This window comes from Lucilia sericata, unplaced genomic scaffold (assembly GCF_015586225.1).
Source record: "Lucilia sericata isolate MDLA Ls3-8-SP2 unplaced genomic scaffold, ASM1558622v1 Contig002327F_arrow, whole genome shotgun sequence".
NCBI classification, from domain to species: Eukaryota; Metazoa; Arthropoda; class Insecta; order Diptera; family Calliphoridae; genus Lucilia; species Lucilia sericata.
Genome location: NW_023996141.1, coordinates 37,754 through 58,837, shown reverse-complemented (window position 1 = coordinate 58,837; position 21,084 = coordinate 37,754). Strand labels below are relative to the sequence as shown.

At 28.0% G+C, this 21,084-nt stretch overlaps 2 protein-coding genes across 2 annotated transcripts; both read left to right on the top strand.

The window, feature by feature from the left end:
• Window positions 1-1,993: 1,993 nt before the first annotated feature.
• Window positions 1,994-4,823, top strand: LOC119613811. The gene is made up of 2 exons (XM_037969867.1): window positions 1,994-2,181; window positions 2,581-4,823. Exons 1-2 carry the CDS (start codon window positions 2,106-2,108, stop codon window positions 3,489-3,491), a joined length of 987 nt encoding a protein of 328 aa, XP_037825795.1. The 5' UTR covers window positions 1,994-2,105; the 3' UTR covers window positions 3,492-4,823.
• A 15,008-nt stretch (window positions 4,824-19,831) lies between these two features.
• LOC119613810 (putative uncharacterized protein DDB_G0290521) lies at window positions 19,832-20,407 on the top strand (the record flags this gene model as incomplete). Its single annotated transcript, XM_037969866.1, has 3 exons — window positions 19,832-19,919; window positions 20,203-20,213; window positions 20,291-20,407. Coding segments are annotated over 3 exons (216 nt in total), but the record flags the coding sequence as incomplete, so codon positions are not given.
• Between the last annotated feature and the right edge of the window lie 677 nt (window positions 20,408-21,084).

Sequence of the window (21,084 nt, the reverse complement as noted above, 5' to 3'; positions counted from 1 at the left end):
GTCTAGTTCTGTTTCTAGTTCTGTTCTAGTTCTGTTCCTATTTTCTGTTTCTAGTCTGTATAAGTGATGAACTTTCTTTTCTCTTTCTTTTCTCTTCTTTTTCTAGTTCGGTCTACTAGTTCTGTTTCGAGTTCTGTTCAGTTCTGTTCAGTTATGTTTCTATTCTGTTCTAGTTCTGTTCTATTTCTGTTGCTAGTTCTGTTCTAGTTCTTCTATTTTCTGTTCTAGTTCTGTTCTAAGTTCTGTTCTAGTTTGTTTTCCTAGTTTTCGTTCTAGTCTGTTCTAGTTTCTGTTCTAGTTCTGTTCTAGTTCTGTCGCTAGTTCTGTTCTAGTTCTGTTCTAGTTCTGTTCTAGTTCTGTTCTAGTTCTGTCTAGTTCTGTTCTAGTTCTGTTCTAGTTCTGTTCTAGTTCTGTTCTGTTCTGTTCTAGTTCTGTTTCTTAGTTCTGTTCTAGTTCTGTTCTAGTTCTGTTCTAGTTCTGTTCTAGTTCTGTTCTAGTTCTGTTCTAGTTCTGTTCTAGTTCTGTTCTAGTTCTGTTCTAGTTCTGTTCTAGTTCTGTCTATTTCTGTTCTAGTTCTGTTCTAGTTCTGTCTAGTTCTGTTCTAGTTCTGTTCTAGTTCTGTTCTAGTTCTGTTCTAGTTTGTTCTAGTTCTGTTCTAGTTTGTTCTAGTTCTGTTCTAGTTCTGTTCTAGTTCTGTTCTAGTTCTGTTCTAGTTCTGTTCTGTTCTGTTAGTTTCTGTTCTAGTTCTGTTCTAGTTCTGTTCTAGTTCTGTTCTAGTTCTGTTCTAGTTCTGTTCTAGTTCTGTTCTAGTTCTGTTCTAGTTCTGTTCTAGTTCTGTTCTAGTTCTGTTCTAGTTCTGTTCTAGTTCTGTTCTAGTTCTGTTCTAGTTCTGTTCTAGTTCTGTCTAGTTCTGTTCTAGTTCTGTTCTAGTTCTGTTCTAGTTCTGTTCTAGTTCTGTTCTAGTTCTGTTCTAGTTCTGTTCTAGTTCTGTTCTAGTTCTGTTCTAGTTCTGTTCTAGTTCTGTTCTAGTTCTGTTCTAGTTCTGTTCTAGTTCTGTTCTAGTTCTGTTCTAGTTCTGTTCTAGTTCATGTTCTAGTTCTGTTCTAGTTCTGTTCCTAGTTTCTGTTCTAGTTCTGGTCTAGTTCTGTTCTAGTTCAGTTCTAGTTCTAGTTCTAGTTCATGTTCTAGTTCAGTTCTAGTTCAGTTCTAGTTCAGTTCTAGTTCAGTTCTAGTTCAGTTCTAGTTCAGTTCTAGTTCAGTTCTAGTTCAGTTCTAGTTCAGTTCTAGTTCAGTTCTAGTTCAGTTCTAGTTCAGTTCTAGTTCAGTTCTAGTTCAGTTCTAGTTCAGTTCGTTCTAGTTCAGTTCTAGTTCAGTTCTAGTTCAGTTCTAGTTCAGTTCTAGTTCAGTTCTAGTTCAGTTCTAGTTCAGTTCTAGTTCAGTTCTAGTTCAGTTCTAGTTCAGTTCTAGTTCAGTTCTAGTTCAGTTCTAGTTCAGTTCTAGTTCAGTTCTAGTTCAGTTCTAGTTCAGTTCTAGTTCAGTTCTAGTTCAGTTCTAGTTCAGTTCAGTTCTAGTTCAGTTCTAGTTCAGTTCTAGTTCAGTTCTAGTTCAGTTCTAGTTCAGTTCTAGTTCAGTTCTAGTTCAGTTCTAGTTCAGTTCTAGTTCAGTTCTAGTTCAGTTCTAGTTCAGTTCTAGTTCAGTTCTAGTTCAGTTCTAGTTCAGTTCTAGTTCAGTTCTAGTTCAGTTCTAGTTCAGTTCTAGTTCAGTTCTAGTTCAGTTCTAGTTCAGTTCTAGTTCAGTTCTAGTTCAGTTCTAGTTCAGTTCTAGTTCAGTTCTAGTTCAGTTCTAGTTCAGTTCTAGTTCAGTTCTAGTTCAGTTCTAGTTCAGTTCTAATTCAGTTCTAGTTTAGTTCTACATTAATTCTAGTTTCTGTCACAAGAGATCAAATTTTCTATTAGTGCTTACATACTTTTTTATTTTGATGTTTTCAGGCCGAAGCATTCTGTTCCACATACAATATTGATTTATTTGTAGTCGTCTATTCTGTGGTGGATCGTTCCTCATTCAAACAGGCCGAAAAGATTTTACAATATTTAAAAGAAAACGAAATGTTGCTAACAAGAGGAGCCATACTAGTAGGCAATAAAACTGATTTGGAAAGACATCGAGAAGTGAATAGACAAAGTAAGTAAAAAAGAAACAATTTTACATTTTAAGTGAAAACTGAATTTTAATTGAAATTTGAACAAGGACTTAATTTAAATGTCAAAGTTTTTCAAAAGAACTTTAGGATATACTTTCCTTTAGACATTTCTGCAGAATTTTCTGTTTCTAGTTTAATTAATATTTTATTAAATTTTTATACCTCATTTTAAGAATTTATATCATAGACCCAACGAACAAGTTTCTTTATCGCAAATTGGCAACGGTTTAAAACTCTGTATATTAAATTGTTTGCTGGGCAAATAATTAAAATAATTATGCTTAACATAAAAAACCTATTATTATATAACCTTTAAACATTTTTTTTCATTTCTAAATTTAAAATTTTCTATTACTATTTTTATGCTTCTATTTCTATAGTGGCTCGTAAATTGGCCAAAGAAATTGCCTGTAAATTCATAGAAACATCTTCCGGTCTGGATCACAACGTCGACGAACTTTTAGTGGGTATTGTGGCACAAGTCAAACTAAATCCCCAACGTTTACGCAATCTAAGCGAAAAGGATAGACAACGTTTGAACCTGCAGAGTACAATACAAAAGCACAGACGCCTCTATGCACCACCCCGACGCATGGTGCGTCAAATGTCCATGTGCCAGGCAGAGGCAGAGGATGGTGGTGACTACAACAATGAGGGCGACGATGATAATGAGAACGAATTGGTGCATGATGAAAATCAATCAAACAACATTATGCTAACCGGAGATGAGGGCATTGGTACGGGTAGTGAGCGTACGGCAAGTACAAGTTTATCCTCTTCAAATGCGGGCAAATCGTGTGCCTCATCCATTGCATCTAAGGGACCAGTTAGAAAAACCACTAAACGTACTTTGAATTTAGAGAGTATATTGAAAATGGGTGAAAGTGAGCTAGAGGATGAAGAGGAAGCCCAAAGATTGTCATTTAATAGCAGTCAACAGTATGCACTTAACAATGCCACCAAACCTTTGAGTAAATTTGAATTGTTGGCCAACAACATGAAAACATCTAGTGGCAGGACACCCTTTGGCAGTGTTAATTCTTCACCCAAATCTAGAAAATCCTACGAATCAAGTTCAGGTTTAGGCAGCTCCCAGACACATGACTCAGCACATACCTATAAGGAAACACATGCCGAGGATTCTTTGCTAAATGACTGCAATAGCAAGACTGTATCAAAATTGACCAGTCGCACTAAAGTGTTTTTATCCTCAGTACTGCGTTTCAAAAAGGCCATTAATGTGGCCAAACGTCGAAATTCTTCTTCGTGCAGTGATCTATTTGTCATATAGGAAAATCATTAAAATGCAAAACAAAATAAAAAACAACAAAATCAAAACAATAAAAGTCTTCAAGCTAAGAAACAGACCAAGTATTTAAATATAACAATTTTATAAATTAAGTTTATAATCAAATTAAACCAAAAGACACGTTCCCATTACTCTTTATTGGGACAGGGTCACTGTTCATTTCAATTATCATGCATGCAAAATGGAATTAAACAAATATTTTTTATTAAGAATAAAATATGAAAAAAAGAAAAAATTTAATTTTCTTTTATAGTTAAAATAAAATGCAATAAATTAATTTAGAATTTATATATTTCATTGCATAAAGCAAACATGCAACCATTTTCAAGGTTTCACAAAAATAGAAAAAGAAAAATCAGATAAATTTTGCTTAAACAAATAAAACAACAGAAATATATCCACCACTTTTGGTAGTGTCATGGAAAAGGGAATTCATCAGTATTTTTAATTTATTTTTAAAAATTAAAAACATATTAAATTCCATCAAATAATGAAAATATGAAATGCAAGAAAAACCTTTTTAATCAATTTACTTGTTTACTGCTATTTCATTTAAAATATCTGAAAAAACGCAAAAAAAAATTCACGGGAAAACTAATAAAAACGATAATTAAGCAAAACTCTAGTAAAACCGAAAGTGTAGCAGTGGAATCAAATTATCAGCAATGATTTGTCATTATCGAATTTTTGCTGGGTAATTATTTTAATTAAAATCTAACAAATCATTTAGAAATTTCTGAGGAAATGACTTTCAATAATAATAAAATTAACGAAAGAAATCTTACATATTAAATCATATAAACAACTTTTATACAAAAACACCCAAAACAATATTTATGAACAAGAAACCAAATATCTAACCGAAGGGCACCATTTATAATTAAAAATATAAAAAAAATAAAATAAAAACATATCGCCATTATATAAACAAAAAATAAAAACAAAACAATAATTTAACTAAAACTATTAATTAACACAATTTTATACTTAAATAAAATAATTTAAAGAAATAAACTCAACAACCCAAATATCATCATAAATAGGTACTACTAATGGTCACTGGTTAAAACCACATAACTAATAGGTTTAACCTACATGATCATCAATATATTCAAAGAAAATTGCTCAAATAATGGGATAATAATTTAAAAATTAACTATAAACAAAACAACGTAAACAGGTAAATGAAACGAAATTTATTTATGGCATTAAACATAAACAAATAAAAAATAAATAAATAATGCACAAAACACAAGAATTATAAAAAAAAAACTAAAAGAATTAATGCAATTTTTAGTTGAGTTCTATTTCAGTTCTAATTCCGTTCTAGTTTAGTTCTAGTTCATTTCCAGTAGAGTTCTAGTTCAGTTCTATTTCAGTTCTAGTTCAGTTCTAGTTCAGTTCTAGTTCAATTCTAGTTCAGTTCTAGTTCAGTTCCAGTTCAGTTCTACTTCAGTTCTAGTTCAGTTCTAGTTCAGTTCTAGTTCAGTTCTAGTTCAGTTCTAGTTCAGTTCTAGTTCAGTTCTAGTTCAGTTCTAGTTCAGTTCTAGTTCAGTTCTAGTTCAGTTCTAGTTCAGTTCTAGTTCAGTTCTAGTTCAGTTCTAGTTCAGTTCTAGTTCAGTTCTAGTTCAGTTCTAGTTCAGTTCCAGTTCAGTTCCAGTTCAGTTCTAGTTCAGTTCTAGTTCAGTTCTAGTTCAGTTCTAGTTCAGTTCTAGTTCAGTTCTAGTTCAGTTCTAGTTCAGTTCTAGTTCAGTTCTAGTTCAGTTCTAGTTCAGTTCTAGTTCAGTTCTAGTTCAGTTCTAGTTCAGTTCTAGTTCAGTTCTAGTTCAGTTCTAGTTCAGTTCTAGTTCAGTTCAGTTTCTAGTTCAGTTCTAGTTCAGTTCTAGTTCAGTTCTAGTATCAGTTCTAGTTCAGTTCTAGTTCAGTTTCTAGTTCAGTTCTAGTCAGTTCTAGTTCAGTTCTAAGGTTCAGTTCTAGTTCAGTTCTAGATTCAGTCTAGTTCATTTCTAGTTCAGTTCTAGCATTCAAGTTGCTAGTTCAAGTTCTAGTTTCAGTTCTAGTTCAGTTCTAGTTCAGTTCTAGTTCAGTCTAGTTCAGTTCTAGTTCAGTTCTAGTTCAGTTCTAGTTCAGTTCTAGTTCAGTCTCTAGTTCCAGTTCTAGTTCAGTTCTAGTTCAGTTCTAGTTCAGTCTAGTTTCAGTTTCTAGTTCAGTTCTAGTTTCAATTCTAGTTCAGTTTCTAGCTCTAGTTCCTTAGTTTCAGTTCTAGTTCAGTTCTAGTTCAGTTCTAGTCAGTTCTAGTTCAGTTCTAGTTCAGTTCTAGTTCAGTTCTAGTTCAGTTCTAGTTCAGTTCTAGTCAGTTCTTCAGTTCTAGTTCAGTTCTAGTTCAGTTCTAGTTCAGTTCTAGTTCAGTTCTAGTTCAGTTCTAGTTCAGTTCTAGTTCAGTTCTAGTTCAGTTCTAGTTCAGTTCTAGTTCTAGTTCAGTTCTAGTTCAGTTCTAGTTCAGTTCTAGTTCAGTTCTAGTTCAGTTCTAGTTCAGTTCTAGTTCAGTTCTAGTTCAGTTCTAGTTCAGTTCTAGTTCAGTTCTAGTTCAGTTCTAGTTCAGTTCTAGTTCAGTTCTAGTTCAGTTCTAGTTCAGTTCTAGTTCAGTTCTAGTTCAGTTCTAGTTCAGTTCTAGTTCAGTTCTAGTTCAGTTCTAGTTCAGTTCTAGTTCAGTTCTAGTTCAGTTCTAGTTCAGTTCTAGTTCAGTTCTAGTTCAGTTCTAGTTCAGTTCTAGTTCAGTTCTAGTTCAGTTCTAGTTCAGTTCAGTTCTAGTTCGGTTCTAGTTCAGTTCTAGTTCAGTTCTAGTTCAGTTCTAGTTCAGTTCTAGTTCAGTTCTAGTTCTAGTTCAGTTCTAGTTCAGTTCTAGTTCAGTTCTATTTCAGTTCTAGTTCAGTTCTAGTTCAGTTCTAGTTCAGTTCTAGTTCAGTTCTAGTTCAGTTCTAGTTCAGTTCTAGTTCAGTTCTAGTTCAGTTCTAGTTCAGTTCTAGTTCAGTTCTAGTTCAGTTCTAGTTCAGTTCTAGTTCAGTTCTAGATCTGTTCTAGTTCAGTTCTACACCATTTTAAGTTTAAATTGAGAAAATACAAATTCATATTGAGAATTACAAATTAAAATTTGGAAAATACAAATTAAAGTTCAGAAATTTAAATTAATATTGAGAAAAACCTATTTGAAAATGGGAAGTCCAAATTAATATTGAGAAATAATAAAATTAAATTAAGAAATGAAAATTAACATCGAGAAAACACTAATTGAAATTCAGAATTCCAACATTATATTATATTAAATTACAAATTAAAATTGAGAAATTAATAAATGATAATGAGATATTTAAAATTTGTATGAAATTATTTGAAAATACTTTTTTTTATAAATCTTTTAAATAGGATATGTATTTAAAATGTTATAAATTTCAATACAAAAAAAAACAATATTAATTTAGGTTTTCGTAATATCATTTTGTATTTTATCAATTTCAATTTGTATTGTCTCAATATTAATTTCGATTTCTCAATATCAATTGGTTTTTTCTCAATATTGAGTTGAAATTTCAAATTTCAATTTGTTTTTTCTTAATATTAATTTTGATTCCTAAATTTAATTTTGTTATGTCTCAACATTAAATTGGATTTCTGAAATTCATTTTGGTTTTTCGCAATACAAATTTGGATTTTCTCAATTTAAACTTGAAATGGTGTAGTTCAGTTCTAGTTCAGTTCTAGTTCAGTTCTAGTTCTAGTTCAGTTCTAGTTCAGTTCTAGTTCAGTCTAGTTCAGTTCTAGTTCAGTTCTAGTTCAGTTCTAGTTCAGTTCTAGTTCAGTTCTAGTTCAGTTCTAGTTCAGTTCTAGTTCAGTTCTAGTTCAGTTCTAGTTCAGTTCTAGTTCAGTTCTAGTTCAGTTCTAGTTCAGTTCTAGTTCAGTTCTAGTTCAGTTCTAAAAATCTTTAAAGATTAAAAAAAGAATTTCCGAAGGTATCAATATTACAAAAAAACCATATGAATTTGTATACAAAAGTTACATTTTTGATCCATTGGTTTCTATTACCTTAAAAAGTTCTAAATATTTTAAATCAATAAAACTCCATAAAATTAAAGATTGTAAAAGTATTAAAAATTCTATTAATATAATTTATAAACATATTTAAATAATCAAAATTTTTGTATATATTTTTGAGCAACAGCTGCGTATTGTAAATTTATTTCCTAACTAAAATCAAAAATTTCATTCATAAAATTATTAATAAATAGTTTAAGAAAAATGTTTATTATATGTGTAATTTACTTTTGAATTTAAGTGTTTAAATGTTATGAAATTTTTCTATGAACTAAATTTTAAAATAAATATTTTACTAATCATTTATTAATAAAGAATCATTGTTTCATAGTTAAAATGTTTACTAATTTTAAGAAAAAGGAATATTTAAAGTAAAATATCTACAAAGACAAATATTTTATGGTCATTTATTTTGTATTAGTTTTAAAAAAGGATTAAACTATCAAAAACACCATTTTTACTATTTATTGTTATTAAAGCTGCTAAGTACTATTTAAACTTTAATAAATATAAAGACATACAAAATAACTTGAAAAAATAAACTTATACTCTCACCATACATACTAATGCATATACAAATTTATATACATATTATCTACATAGATATATACACTAATTCCAATGTAGATCTTTATATATACGATATCATACAGTTTTACTAACCAAACCATCATATTTATAATAAAATTCATATATACATTTACTGCGTTTTAATATTTAATGACACATCATGACAATGGAGTATAAAATATTTATTTAAATAATAAATGAAACTTATACTTATTATACGACATAGTTTTAAATCAAGCAAAAACACATCTAAATAACTTAGTTATTAAATTTAAACAAAAACCATTTTAATATTAAAACTACAAAAATAGTTATTCATACGAGTACTTAAATATAAACTTTATTATCTCAAAAATACATTTTAAATGTACTAAAGACAAAAAATCAATAAAAATTGACATATGAAATAAAAAAGAAATTAATAAAATTTGTTTTATTTTGGGATCTTATACACGAAGTAATTGTAATTTGATTACGATATCTCTTAAATATTTCATCAGATCTAGCTAACTTTAGTTCATGTTTAATGTTAGGTCAGTAACAAATCAGTGTTTGATTAGTTCTAAATCAACAAGAGATAAGTTATACCCTAGTACTAGTTATTCTAGTTCCGTTCTGGACCGGTACCATCTAAGCTGCAAATCAATATAACTCACAAATTAGCAAAAAATTTTAAATCTAATGTAGTACTAGTTTAGCACAAGATCAATTTTTGATCTATCCTAAATGTGTTTAGTTCCGTTTCAGGTCAGTACTAAGAAGATCATATGAAATAGATTAATACTAGCTCAGATCATGATCAGTTGAACCTCATTTTCAGTTCAATTCCAGTAATAATTATTCTCCAGAACTTCTCTATTTAATTTCGTTATCAAAAGTATAGATCAATGCAAACAAAGTTAGAACAGTTCTATAACAATTACAAGTCAGTTCTAGTTCAGTTCTAGTTCAGTTCTAGTTCAGTTCTAGTTCAGTTCTAGTTCAGTTCTAGTTCAGTTCTAGTTCAGTTCTAGTTCAGTTCTAGTTCAGTTCTAGTTCAGTTCTAGTTCAGTTCTAGTTCAGTTCTAGTTCAGTTCTAGTTCAGTTCTAGTTCAGTTCTAGCTCAGTTCTAGTTCAGTTCTAGTTCAGTTCTAGTTCAGTTCTAGTTCAGTTCTAGTTCAGTTCTAGTTCAGTTCTAGTTCAGTTCTAGAACTGAGAGCATTAGAGCATCTGACTCGCTCTGGCGTCCCATTTGCGTGACTAAGAAATGAAATAAATTCTATATTTGCACTTAATCTAATTAAAATCATTTCTTTACCAACAAAAATATATGTATGCCAAATCTCTTACAATCTTAAAAGAATAAAAATAACAAAACACATATTTATTTAATAAAATTGACAAGCGACTATGAGCCACTTAAAAACCTCAATATATCACAACCTGCAGCAAATGAATTGAAACAAAGAAAGACACATTTCGGTAAAGAAAAAGAAACAAATATGTACCATAAATTCTAAATAAGAAACTATAACTAAACAGCAGGATACAAAGGACAAACATTTATTTTAGTTTCTTTCACATTTACTATGATAAAATGACAGAATGACAGGACAACTGTGTTAGAAAACGAAGTTATGTGGCTGTGATTGGTTATATTGCTTGGTTTAAAGTAACATTGTTTCTCACAGACTTAGGCAAAGTAAATTGACCGAGTTTTTTGGGGTTTTTTGTTACAAAACAAATGTATGCAAATCATGTCTCATCTGCAATAAGGATTTAGATCTATATAAATGATTTACAAAGACTCACATGCAATTTCATTCTTTTGTGTTTACCCAAAAAACGGATTTACTTTCATATTTTGTTGCTGTACTTTATCAACTTTTCTTTCCATGATGAAGAATGGTTTTGGACGGTTGAATGAATGAGAGAGTACGAATGAATTGCAAACAAAGAATTGAAACAAATGATGATAAAATGATGGTACATACAATGACAATTTCGTTACGTTTTATTGGTTTAAACAATTGAATAAAGATGGCGATGATGATGATGAACATCGTCATCGTTGAAATAAAAACACTTTTGCTAATAATAGTATTTTTTATTTGTTTTTAGAGACACTTTTATTGGATTTGTTTAGATACGGTTTTTATTTTTTTGTTTATTGCTGGTAAAAGGTAAATGAACCAACGGTTTTATTGATTTGTAGGTGTAGAAAGATTTTTTGGACTTAAACTAAACTAGAACTGAACTAGAACTGAACTAGAACTGAACTAGAACTGAACTAGAACTGAATGCACACAAAAAGTTGAAATGCTAAGAAACGTGGTGCACCACTGCGTATAATAATTTAATACAAATTCTAAGAAATAATAAGTATACGTTCAGGGGTTAATACTAGAAATTAATTTATAATTTTAATTCAAATGGTTTAAAGGAAAGCCGTTATAATCCTATAAATTTATAATATTTTATTGAATATGAATAAAATAAACTATTTAATTGATATGGAATGTTTGTTTGAAATTATTTTAATTTGCATATTTAAATTTTGTTTTAAACAATATTTCTTTATAAAATTCTTATGAAAGCAGATGGCTGCGTACAGCACATTGCAAACATTAAACTATTGTTTATTTATAAACATTCATCTACAAATAAATATTTTGCAAGCAAAACTTAAATTAACTGCCAAAAGTTTATCATGTGATTTGAATAGAAATTCTCGTGAACATCTCAAAGGAGCACGTAAAATACTATATATGTATTTAGTATATGAATATGTTTGTTCCGAAAGATAACAAAAACATATTAAATACAAAAGTTAATCTTAGAAATTTGTAAAGCAGATATAGAAAAAGAAAAATTTAAAATACTCTAGTAATGTTATACAAAGTTAAATATATATTTATTTTAAAGCAATCTTTTAATAGTTTAATATATAATTTTATTCCATTTCCTTTTGCTAATTAACATGACTTATATGTTGTTATCATTTAACTGTTTAAATAATTAAATTTTCTTTACTGCACACATGTACTTACTTCTACTTAACCTTAATCAACTTAAGTAGATTTCCCTTTTTTTGGATTTTACTCCAGAGTTTCAGTTTATTTTATGTAGAATTCAATTTATTACAAAACCATATTCATTTACGATTATTACAGCAAATAGGAGTTTATACCATAAATTTATGCTTATTTAAGAGTTTTTCATTTTATTATTTATCGACTTTTTTCTCCTTTAAAGCAAAAGTCAAATGTCGATATTGATGCTGCCACAATTGGCAGGCTACAGGCTGTTGCTTGTTGAAAAGTCTAGAATATACTTGAAAATTTATGGCTTATTGATTTTTATTCAATTTAATAGTGGAAATGTTTGTAGTATAAATTGAAATAAATACCTGTAAATATGTTAATATATGCATATAAGTTGAGGACAGTTTGTCGAGATAAAACGAGCAAGTTACATATTGTTAAATGTTAATTAAAATGACACATACACATATTTACCGTAAAAATACGAGTTATTGGTTTTTAAACCAAAAACCCTAAACTGAACTAGAACTGAACTAGAACTAGTTCAGAACTAACTGAACTAGAACTGAACTAGAACTGAACTAGAACTGAACTAGAACTGAACTAGAACTGAACTAGAACTGAACTACTAGAACTGAACTAGAACTGAACTAGAACTGAACTAGAACTGAACTAGAACTGAACTAGAACTGAACTAGAACTGAACTAGAACTGAACTAGAACTGAACTAGAACTGAACTAGAACTGAACTAGAACTGAACTAGAACTGAACTAGAACTGAACTAGAACTGAACTAGAACTGAACTAGAACTGAACTAGAACTGAACTAGAACTGAACTAGAACTGAACTAGAACTGAACTAGAACTGAACTAGAACTGAACTAGAACTGAACTAGAACTGAACTAGAACTGAACTAGAACTGAACTAGAACTGAACTAGAACTGAACTAGAACTGAACTAGAACTGAACTAGAACTGAACTAGAACTGAACTAGAACTGAACTAGAACTGAACTAGAACTGAACTAGAACTGAACTAGAACTGAACTAGAACTGAACTAGAACTGAACTAGAACTGAACTAGAACTGAACTAGAACTGAACTAGAACTGAACTAGAACTGAACTAGAACTGAACTAGAACTGAACTAGAACTGAACTAGAACTGAACTAGAACTGAACTAGAAACTGAACTGAACTGAACTAGAACTGAACTAGAACTGAACTAGAACTGAACTAGAACTGAACTAGAACTGAACTAGAACTGAACTAGAACTGAACTAGATCTGAACTAGAACTGAACTAGAACTGAACTAGAAACTGAACTAGAACTGAACTAGAATTGAACTAGAACTGAACTAGAACTGAACTAGAACTGAACTAGAACTGAACTAGAACTGAACTAGAACTGAACTAGAATTGAACTAGAACTGAACTAAAACTGAACTAGAACTGAACTAGAACGAAAAATTTTAAATTCATATCTATTTTCATACCTTTTTTGTCGTTACAAAGTACTTACGTATGAGTACTATTTAATTCCTTTACATAATAAATACAATCATACGTATAGATGTACAAACTGGTAAAATATCTCAACATGATCTCTAAAGAAAAATTATATTAAAAAATTCCTCTTTTAACAAAAAGTAAACTTAAAATACTAAGACTACACATTATAAACGAAAAAGAAAAGAACAAAAACAAACTACTTTCGAATAAAACCAAAAATTACATTATCAACATAGAAACACACTTATAAATCTAAACATGAAACGACGTTTGCACATGAACTCGAAAATAAGAGAAATGCTTTTCAAAAGTCAGAGGAACTTGGAACAATTTGATAAATATGTATGAAAAAGTAAACACAAATACATACTCACACTTTTTAAGTAATATAAATGTATAAAGAGCGCTGCACACAAATATAGACAGAAAGACAGACATGCAACATTTTCAGTAAAAGTATAATAAACTACTTGAGTGTAACAGCAACAACATTGAGATACATACATCTGCATTTACTTGCTGCTGCATGCGGAATTTATTCAATTCAATTTTGAACTATTCATTTCATTTCATTCTTTCTGTTTTATGTAAAATTTTTGCATGTGGTTGAGATACTTTTTTATTTTTATTATTTTTGGGGGAAACAAATTTTTATTTTTCCTTCTTCATCTTGAAACTCAAACTGATAAATTTTGTTTGTTGCAAGCAGCAGCAACAAACACAAAACGTTAGAATTGTTGTTGCTATTGTGCCACATGATTTGTTAAGGGATTTGTTGAAATGCATGTTTGTCAGTCTGTCCTTCCGTCCGTCCGTTTGTCTGAATGTTGTTGGTTTTTTGTATTTGTCTAATGCATTGTTGAAAATTCTCGGAAATTTTAGTAAATTTTCACTTGATTTTGTATTATATTTAGTTGTTTTCTCGGTTCTATTTTTATTTTGTTTTCATTTTTTTTTTGTCATTTAAAGTCAATGAACTAGAAAGATAGAAAATTGCAAATGTATTTTGTTAAGTGGATAATGTTGATGATGCTGAAATAATGATGATGACGATGTTTAAATTAAATGTTTATTGATTTTATATTAAATTAAATATTAATTTATTGTTGTGAGACTTAAAGAGATTCTGCTTTATAAAACAAAGCATAATTGAGGATTTTAAAGTCAGGAGAGTTATCTCCAATGGGTATAGAATTATAGATAATTTTCACTCCCTAGAAAAAGTGTATCTTTTTTAAAAAAAAAATTTAATTTTTAAAAAAATATACATATATATTTTATAGAAAACTTTCAAAAATTTCTTTTTTTTTTAAATTTGTAAAATTCTATAAATTTTTTGAAAATTCACTTTCAAATTTAATTTTTTTAAAGGCAGTTTTTCTTTTTTAAAAAATTTTCTCTTTATTTAGAAAAGTTCCTTTTTTTAGAAAATGTTCTCTTTTTTTGAAAATTTTCGGAAATTTTCCCTTTTTATAGATTTTTATCGAAAATTTTCTCTATTTTAGATAATTTCCTCTTATTTTTTCGAAAATTTTCGGAAATTTTTCCCTTTAGACATTTTTTCTCTCTTTTTTAGAAAATTTTGTTTAATTTTCTTTTAGAAATCATTCGGAATTTTTCTCTTTTTTTAGAAATTTTCTTCGAAATTTATTCCTTTTTTTAAAACAATTTCAGAAATTTTCTCTTTTTTAGAAATGTTTGAACATTTTCTCTTTTTTATAAAATTTTCGAAAATTGTCACTTTTTTTTAGAAAACATTTGGAAAATTTCTTCATTTTATAGACAATTTTTGGAAAATTTCTCTATTTTATAGACATTTTTTTGAAAAATTCTCTTTTTTATAGAACTTTTTGGAAAATTTCTCTTCTTTTTGGAAAAATTCTCTTTTTTATAGGAAATTTTTTTTGCAAAATTTATCTTTTTTAAAGAAATTTTTTTGGAAAACTTCTCTTTTTTATAGAAATTTTTGGAAAATTTTTATTTTTTATCGAAAATTTCTCTTTTAATTGAACATTTTTGGAAAATTTCTCTTTTTATAGAAATTTTTTGGAAAAATTCTCTTTTATATAGAAAAATGTTGGAAAATTTCTCTTTTATATAGAAAAATGTTTTTGGAAATTTTCTCTTTTTATAAAAAAATTTTGGAAAATTTCTCTTTTTATAGAACATTTTTGGAAAATTTCTCTTTCTATAGAAAAATTTTGGAAAATTAATCTTTTTATAGAAAATGTTTGGAAAATTTCCCTTTTTATAGAAAATTTTTGGAAATTTTCTCTTTTTATAGAAAATTTTTGGAAAATTTTCTCTTCATAAAGAACATTTTTGCAAAATTTCTCTTTTTTATAAAATTTTTTTGAAAAAATTCTCTTTTATATAGAATAATTTTTGGCAAACTTCTCTTTTATAGAAAATGTTCTCTTTTTATAGAAAATTTTTGGAACATTTCTCTTTTTATAGAAAATTTTTGGAAAATTTCTCTTTTTATAGAAAATTTTTGGAAAATTTCTCTTTTTATAGAAAATTTTTGGAAAATTTCTCTTTTTATAGAAAATTTTTGGAAAATTTCTCTTTTTATAGAAAATTTTTGGAAAATTTGTGTTTTCATAGAAAATTTTTGGAAAATTCCTCATTTTATAGAAAATTTTTGAAAATTTCTCTTTTTGAAGAAATTTTTTGCAAAATTTCTCTTATAAAAATTTTTTGAAAAATTTTTCTTTTATATAGAAAAATGTTGGAAAATTACTCTTTTTTATAGAAATTTTTGTTGGAAAATTTCTCTTTTTTTATAAAATTTTCCAACATTTTCTCTTTTTTTTAGAAAATATTTTTCTGAAAATGTCTCTATTTTTAGGCAAAATTTCTCTTTTTATAAAATATTTTAGAAAAATGTCTCTTTCTTATAAAATTTTCGGAAAATTTTAACTTTTTTTAATTTTTAAAATTTTCTGTTTTTTATAAAATAGTTTCAAAAGTTTTCTTTTTATAGAAAATTTTCCAATATTTCCTTTTTTTATAGAAAAATTTCAAAAATTTCCCACTTTTTATAAAAATAAAATACAAAATTCCCATTTAATAGAAAATTGTCTAAGAAAAACAACAAAACAATTCCTTATTACAATTTAATATTATTTCCCTTCGAAATATATTTCCTGTATTTCAGACAAAAAAAATTGCAACAGTCATTAATTTCAACCATCTGCACCATCAAACCAAGTCTTCGAACTAGACAGACATTCAGCCGGAATGTAATTTCTTGTTATTTTATAAGGAACTTTTTTTCCCTCATTTTACACAATTACTATCAACATTATCATCACTACTGACACTCATACACACAGTTTAGAAAAAAAAAACATTATAATTTTATTTTATCATTAAAAAATAAAAACAAATACAAATTAAAAACACGTCCGTCTGTCTTTCAGTCTTTAGTGGGATCGTCTCTATGTTTGTCTATCTAACTGACATTGTTTTCATAAACTACTTAACATAATTATTCTCAATTTTTTTATACAAACTACACAAAATACACACATACACACACTTCAACTTCTACAACTGCACACTTTTACTAATACAGAAAACTAAACCCTGCAGTTTAAGGTAGCAGTCCCGAAAGATTTGAAAAAAATACTTTTCGAAAGGAAAACCTTTGACTCCCTGTAAAACTGCTGGGAAATTTTTGCACACTCATACACAATTACATAGACTCGTGCACTCTTTGTTGAAAGAACTATAATAGAAAGCTGTGATAATGCAACTTTTTTTCTATAGAATTTTAATAGGAAAAAGGAAGAACGCAAAAAAGAAAATAAAATGGAAAAATTATGTATGATGAATTAAATTTTTCTAAAAATAACTTTTTGTTGTACTATGCCCAGATTGTAGTAGAAAGTTAGTGGGATAAATGGAAAAGAAAACAGGAAATATGTAAAAACTACCGTTTTGATGGTTTTAAATTTGAATTGGGTTTAAGACCGTTTAACTAGAGTGAGGTGTTTTTTTATGTTTTTCTTTTATTTAGAACCATCTGCTCCCAATTGTTATAATTTTTGAATGCAAAAGAAAATTGTGTCAGATTTAAATTTTACAAAGCATGATAAAGCAAGCAGTGTCAAGTAGAGAGAGGAGTGAAGAATTAGGAAGCGGTAAAATGTTTCTATAAAAATTTTAATATTTTTTTAAAGATAAATTTTCCAAAAATAGAAGATATTCTTTCAAAATTTCTCGTTTCATAGAAATTTTCTCTTTTTATAGAAAATTTTTCCTTTTTATCGACAACTTTTGGAAAATTAATTTTTTATAGAAAAATGTTGAAAAGTTTCTCTATTTTATAGACAATTTGTGGAAAATTTCTCTTTTTGTTAGAAAATTTTTGGAAAATTTGTCTATTTTATAGACATTTTTGGAAATTTTAACATTTTTATCGAATATTTTGGGAAAATTTCTCTTTTTTATCGAATATTTTTGGGAAATTTCTCTTTTTTATCTACATTTTTTGAAAAATTTCTGTTTTATATAGAAAAATAATGGAAAATTTATCATTTTTATAGACAATTTTAGGAAAATGTATCTTTTTTTATAGAAAATTTTTGGAAAATTTCTCTTTTTTATAGAAAATTTTTGGAATATTTCTCTTTTTATCGACTATTTTTGAAAAATTTTCTTTTTTTTTTTTTGAAAAATTTTGGAAAAATTCTCTTTTTTATAGAAATTTTTTGGAAAATTTCTACTTTTTATAGAAATTTTTTTAAATTTCCCTTTTATATAGAGAAATGGTGGAAAATTTATAGACAATTATTGGAAAATTTCTCTTTTCTTATAGAAAATTTTTGGAAAATTCTCTTTTATATACAAAAATGTCGGAAAATTTCTTCTTTTTATAGAAAATTTTTGGAAAATTTCTCTTTTTTTAGAAAATGTTTGGAAATATTCTGTTTTTTTGTAGAAAATTTTTGGAAAAATTCTCCATTTTATAGAAAATTTTTTCTTTTTTATAGAAAATATTTGGAAAATTTTTCTTTTTTATGGAAAATATTTGGAAAATTTTTCGAAAATTTCACTTTTTTAATAGAAAATCTTCGGATTTCTCTTTTTATAGAAATTTTTTAAAAAATTTCGATTTTAATAGAGAATTTTTAATTTGTTTTCTAGAAAATTTAAAAAAAAAAAATTTAATATAATTTTCGAAAAATGTCTCTTTTTTATAGAAAAATTCTTCATTATGGAGAATTTTCTCTTCTTTTATGAAGAATTTAAGGAGAAATTTCTCCTTTTACAGAAATTAAAAAAAAATTATCTTGGTTTTTTGAAAAATATTCAAAAATTGGTGTTTTTATTGAGTATTTAAGAAAATTTTTATTTTTTATAAAAAATTTTCTGTCTTCTATAGAACAATTTTTACATTTTATTATTTTTATAAAAAAACATTTTGAACATTTCTCATTTTATAGGAAAATTTAATATTCGTTTTTCAAATGTCTGTTTTTAATAGGAAATGTTTGAATTTTTTTTAGATTTTTTCTAATTTTAATTTTTTTTTTTCAAAATTTCACATTTTTATAGAAAATTTATATTCTTAAAGAATATTTTCACAAATTTCTGTTTCTTAAGACAATTTTTAAAAATTCTGTAGAAAATTTTCTCAGAATTTGCCCTCAACTCTCGTAAAACATGGCTGTATAATCTAAATTTATATGTGTGTGTGTGTATGAGCACATTGTATTCCTCAATGTTACATGATGACTTTTTCAGCTTTCATCTTTTTTCATAATTTTCTTGTAATACCTTATTATCTGTACAGAAAAATGGCAAAAAAAATGTCTTATAAAAGAGGAAAAATAATGAATGCACTTTTTTTCAGCTGAGAGTTTAAAAGGAAGTGGATTTACAAAATTGCATAGGAAATGGGGGTCTGTGAGTGTCTGTGTCTGTTATATGTATGTTGCCAGATAATTAAGTTTTAACCTTACACTAACAAACCGTAATTTTTTTCGGAAATGTTTTGTATTTTAGCTTTTGTCGAAAAAATGGCAACTAACTTTGTAACCATCAGCCACATGTATTAACATTGACTTTATTATGAATATTTTTTTATCCTTATTGCTGTTACTTTTTGCGACTTAAATTATAATACATTTTAACATTGTTGGATATTATAATTGGAGTTTATAACCACAAATAGTTGCTTGTAAAAGAACACAGTTCATCGTACCTGTTACATTAGGGGAAGGTAACTGATATTTACAGAAAATAAAATTTAAAAAAAAAAATTAATTCATTTATCTCTGTTTAGAATTTTATTTTTCTAGAAAATTTTCTTTAAATTCCAAATATTTTTAGAAAATTCCGTATTTTATGAACAAAATCTGCCTTAAAGATCTATAAGCAAAAAATTTCGAAAAAGTCACTTCATAAAAAAATTTTTTAAAATCTTTTCTCTTATGAAAAACTTTAGGAAATTTCTCTTAATATTAAAATTTTAAATATTTCAACTCGATCTGCGATGGTAAACAATTAATGGCATCTTCCTCTTAAGTATGTATGCATATGTAGATATGTCAATCTAAAGAGTACTAGTGCAGCTATTATTGTATTAAGTTCATATTTTAATACACTTTACTATACGTATTCAAAATGTTTTAAATAATTTGTTACTCTTTTTTATTTATTAAAAATCATCCAATTCCCCGTGCTATTATCAAACATAATTTTATTCCGTCTAATAATAATATTCCGAGTCCTAATCCTATTCTTTTTCCTATACATATTCCTAATCCCACTCATGTTTCTAGCCCTACTCCTTGTATTCCAGGTCCTAATCTTAGTCATATTCATATTTCTTGCTCTCAAATTCCTAGTCCTATTTCTAGTCCTAGTCCTATTCCTAGTCCTATTCCTAGTCCTATTCCTAGTCCTATTCCTAGTCCTATTCCTAGTCCTATTCCTAGTCCTATTCCTAGTCCTATTCCTATTCCTAGTCCTATTCCTATTCCTATTCCTAGTCCTATTCCTATTCCTATTCCTATTCCTATTCCTAGTCCTAGTCCTAGTCCTAGTCCTAGTCCTAGTCCTAGTCCTAGTCCTAGTCCTATTCCTATTCCTAGTCCTAGTCCTATTCCTAGTCCTTTTCCTAGTCCTATTCCTATTCCTAGTCCTTTTCCTAGTCCTATTCCTATTCCTAGTCCTTTTCCTAGTCCTTTTCCTAGTCCTATTCCTAGTCCTATTCCTATTCCTATTCCTAGTCCTATTCCTAGTCCTTTTCCTAGTCCTATCCCTAGTCCTATTCCTAGTCCTATTCCTAGTCCTAGTCCTATTCCTATTCCTTTTCCTAGTCCTATTCCTATTCCTAGTCCTATTCCTATTCCTATTCCTAGTCCTAGTCCTAGTCCTAGTCCTATTCCTATTCCTATTCCTAGTCCTAGTCCTATTCCTATTCTTAGTCCTATTCTTAGTTCTATTCTTAGTCCTATTCATAGCCCTATTCATACTCCTATTCATAGACCTATTCATAGTCCTATTCCTAGTCCTATCTTATTCCTAGTTCTATTCATATGTCTTGCTCCTAGTCCTATTCCTAGTCTTATTCCTAGTCCTAGTCCTATTCCTAGTCCTTTTCAAAGTCTCATTCATGGTCTTATTCCTAGTCCTATTCCTAGTCCTATTCCTAGTCCTATTCCTATTTCTAGTCCTAGTCCTAAGTCCTAAGTCCTAAGTCCTAGTCCTATTCCTATTCATAGTCCTATCCCTTGTCCTATGTCTAGTCCAATTTCTAGTCCTATTCCTTTTCGCATTCCTAGTCATATTAATAGTTATATTCCTAGTCCTATTCTTAATCCTAGTCTTAGTCCAATACCTAGTACTATTTCTACTACTAGTCGAATTCCGTTTCCTAGTCTAGACCTATTTGTGCTCATATTCCTTGACCTATTCTTAGTCCTATTTTTATTTATATACCTTTCTTAGTCCCATTTCCAATCGTGTTTCAGATATTAATAAAGTCTTGAAAGTATATTTAACAACTTGTCATTAATTGCAATATAAATACATATTACAAGTTCCTTTTTTTAATTTTACTGAAGGGCATACAAAATTCTGCCTTAATAAATATATAATTTTATCACACAAAAAAACCAACGGAAGTGCCAACGACTTCATTAGACGTTTTAATATGTTGTAACTAAAGTTTCCTCCTCCTATCCTTCTCAAAGAAAAAAAAAACACGCATCGTTTTCCAAGTATATGTACATATCTGTCTGTGGGTGTCTTTTCATGTTTAACCATTTTTTCGCTTTTAACATAATTCACTATAACGCGCATATAGTTAACATGGCCTTAAGTGTTAAAGTTTTTAACACACTTACAATTTAATTTCATCAACACCC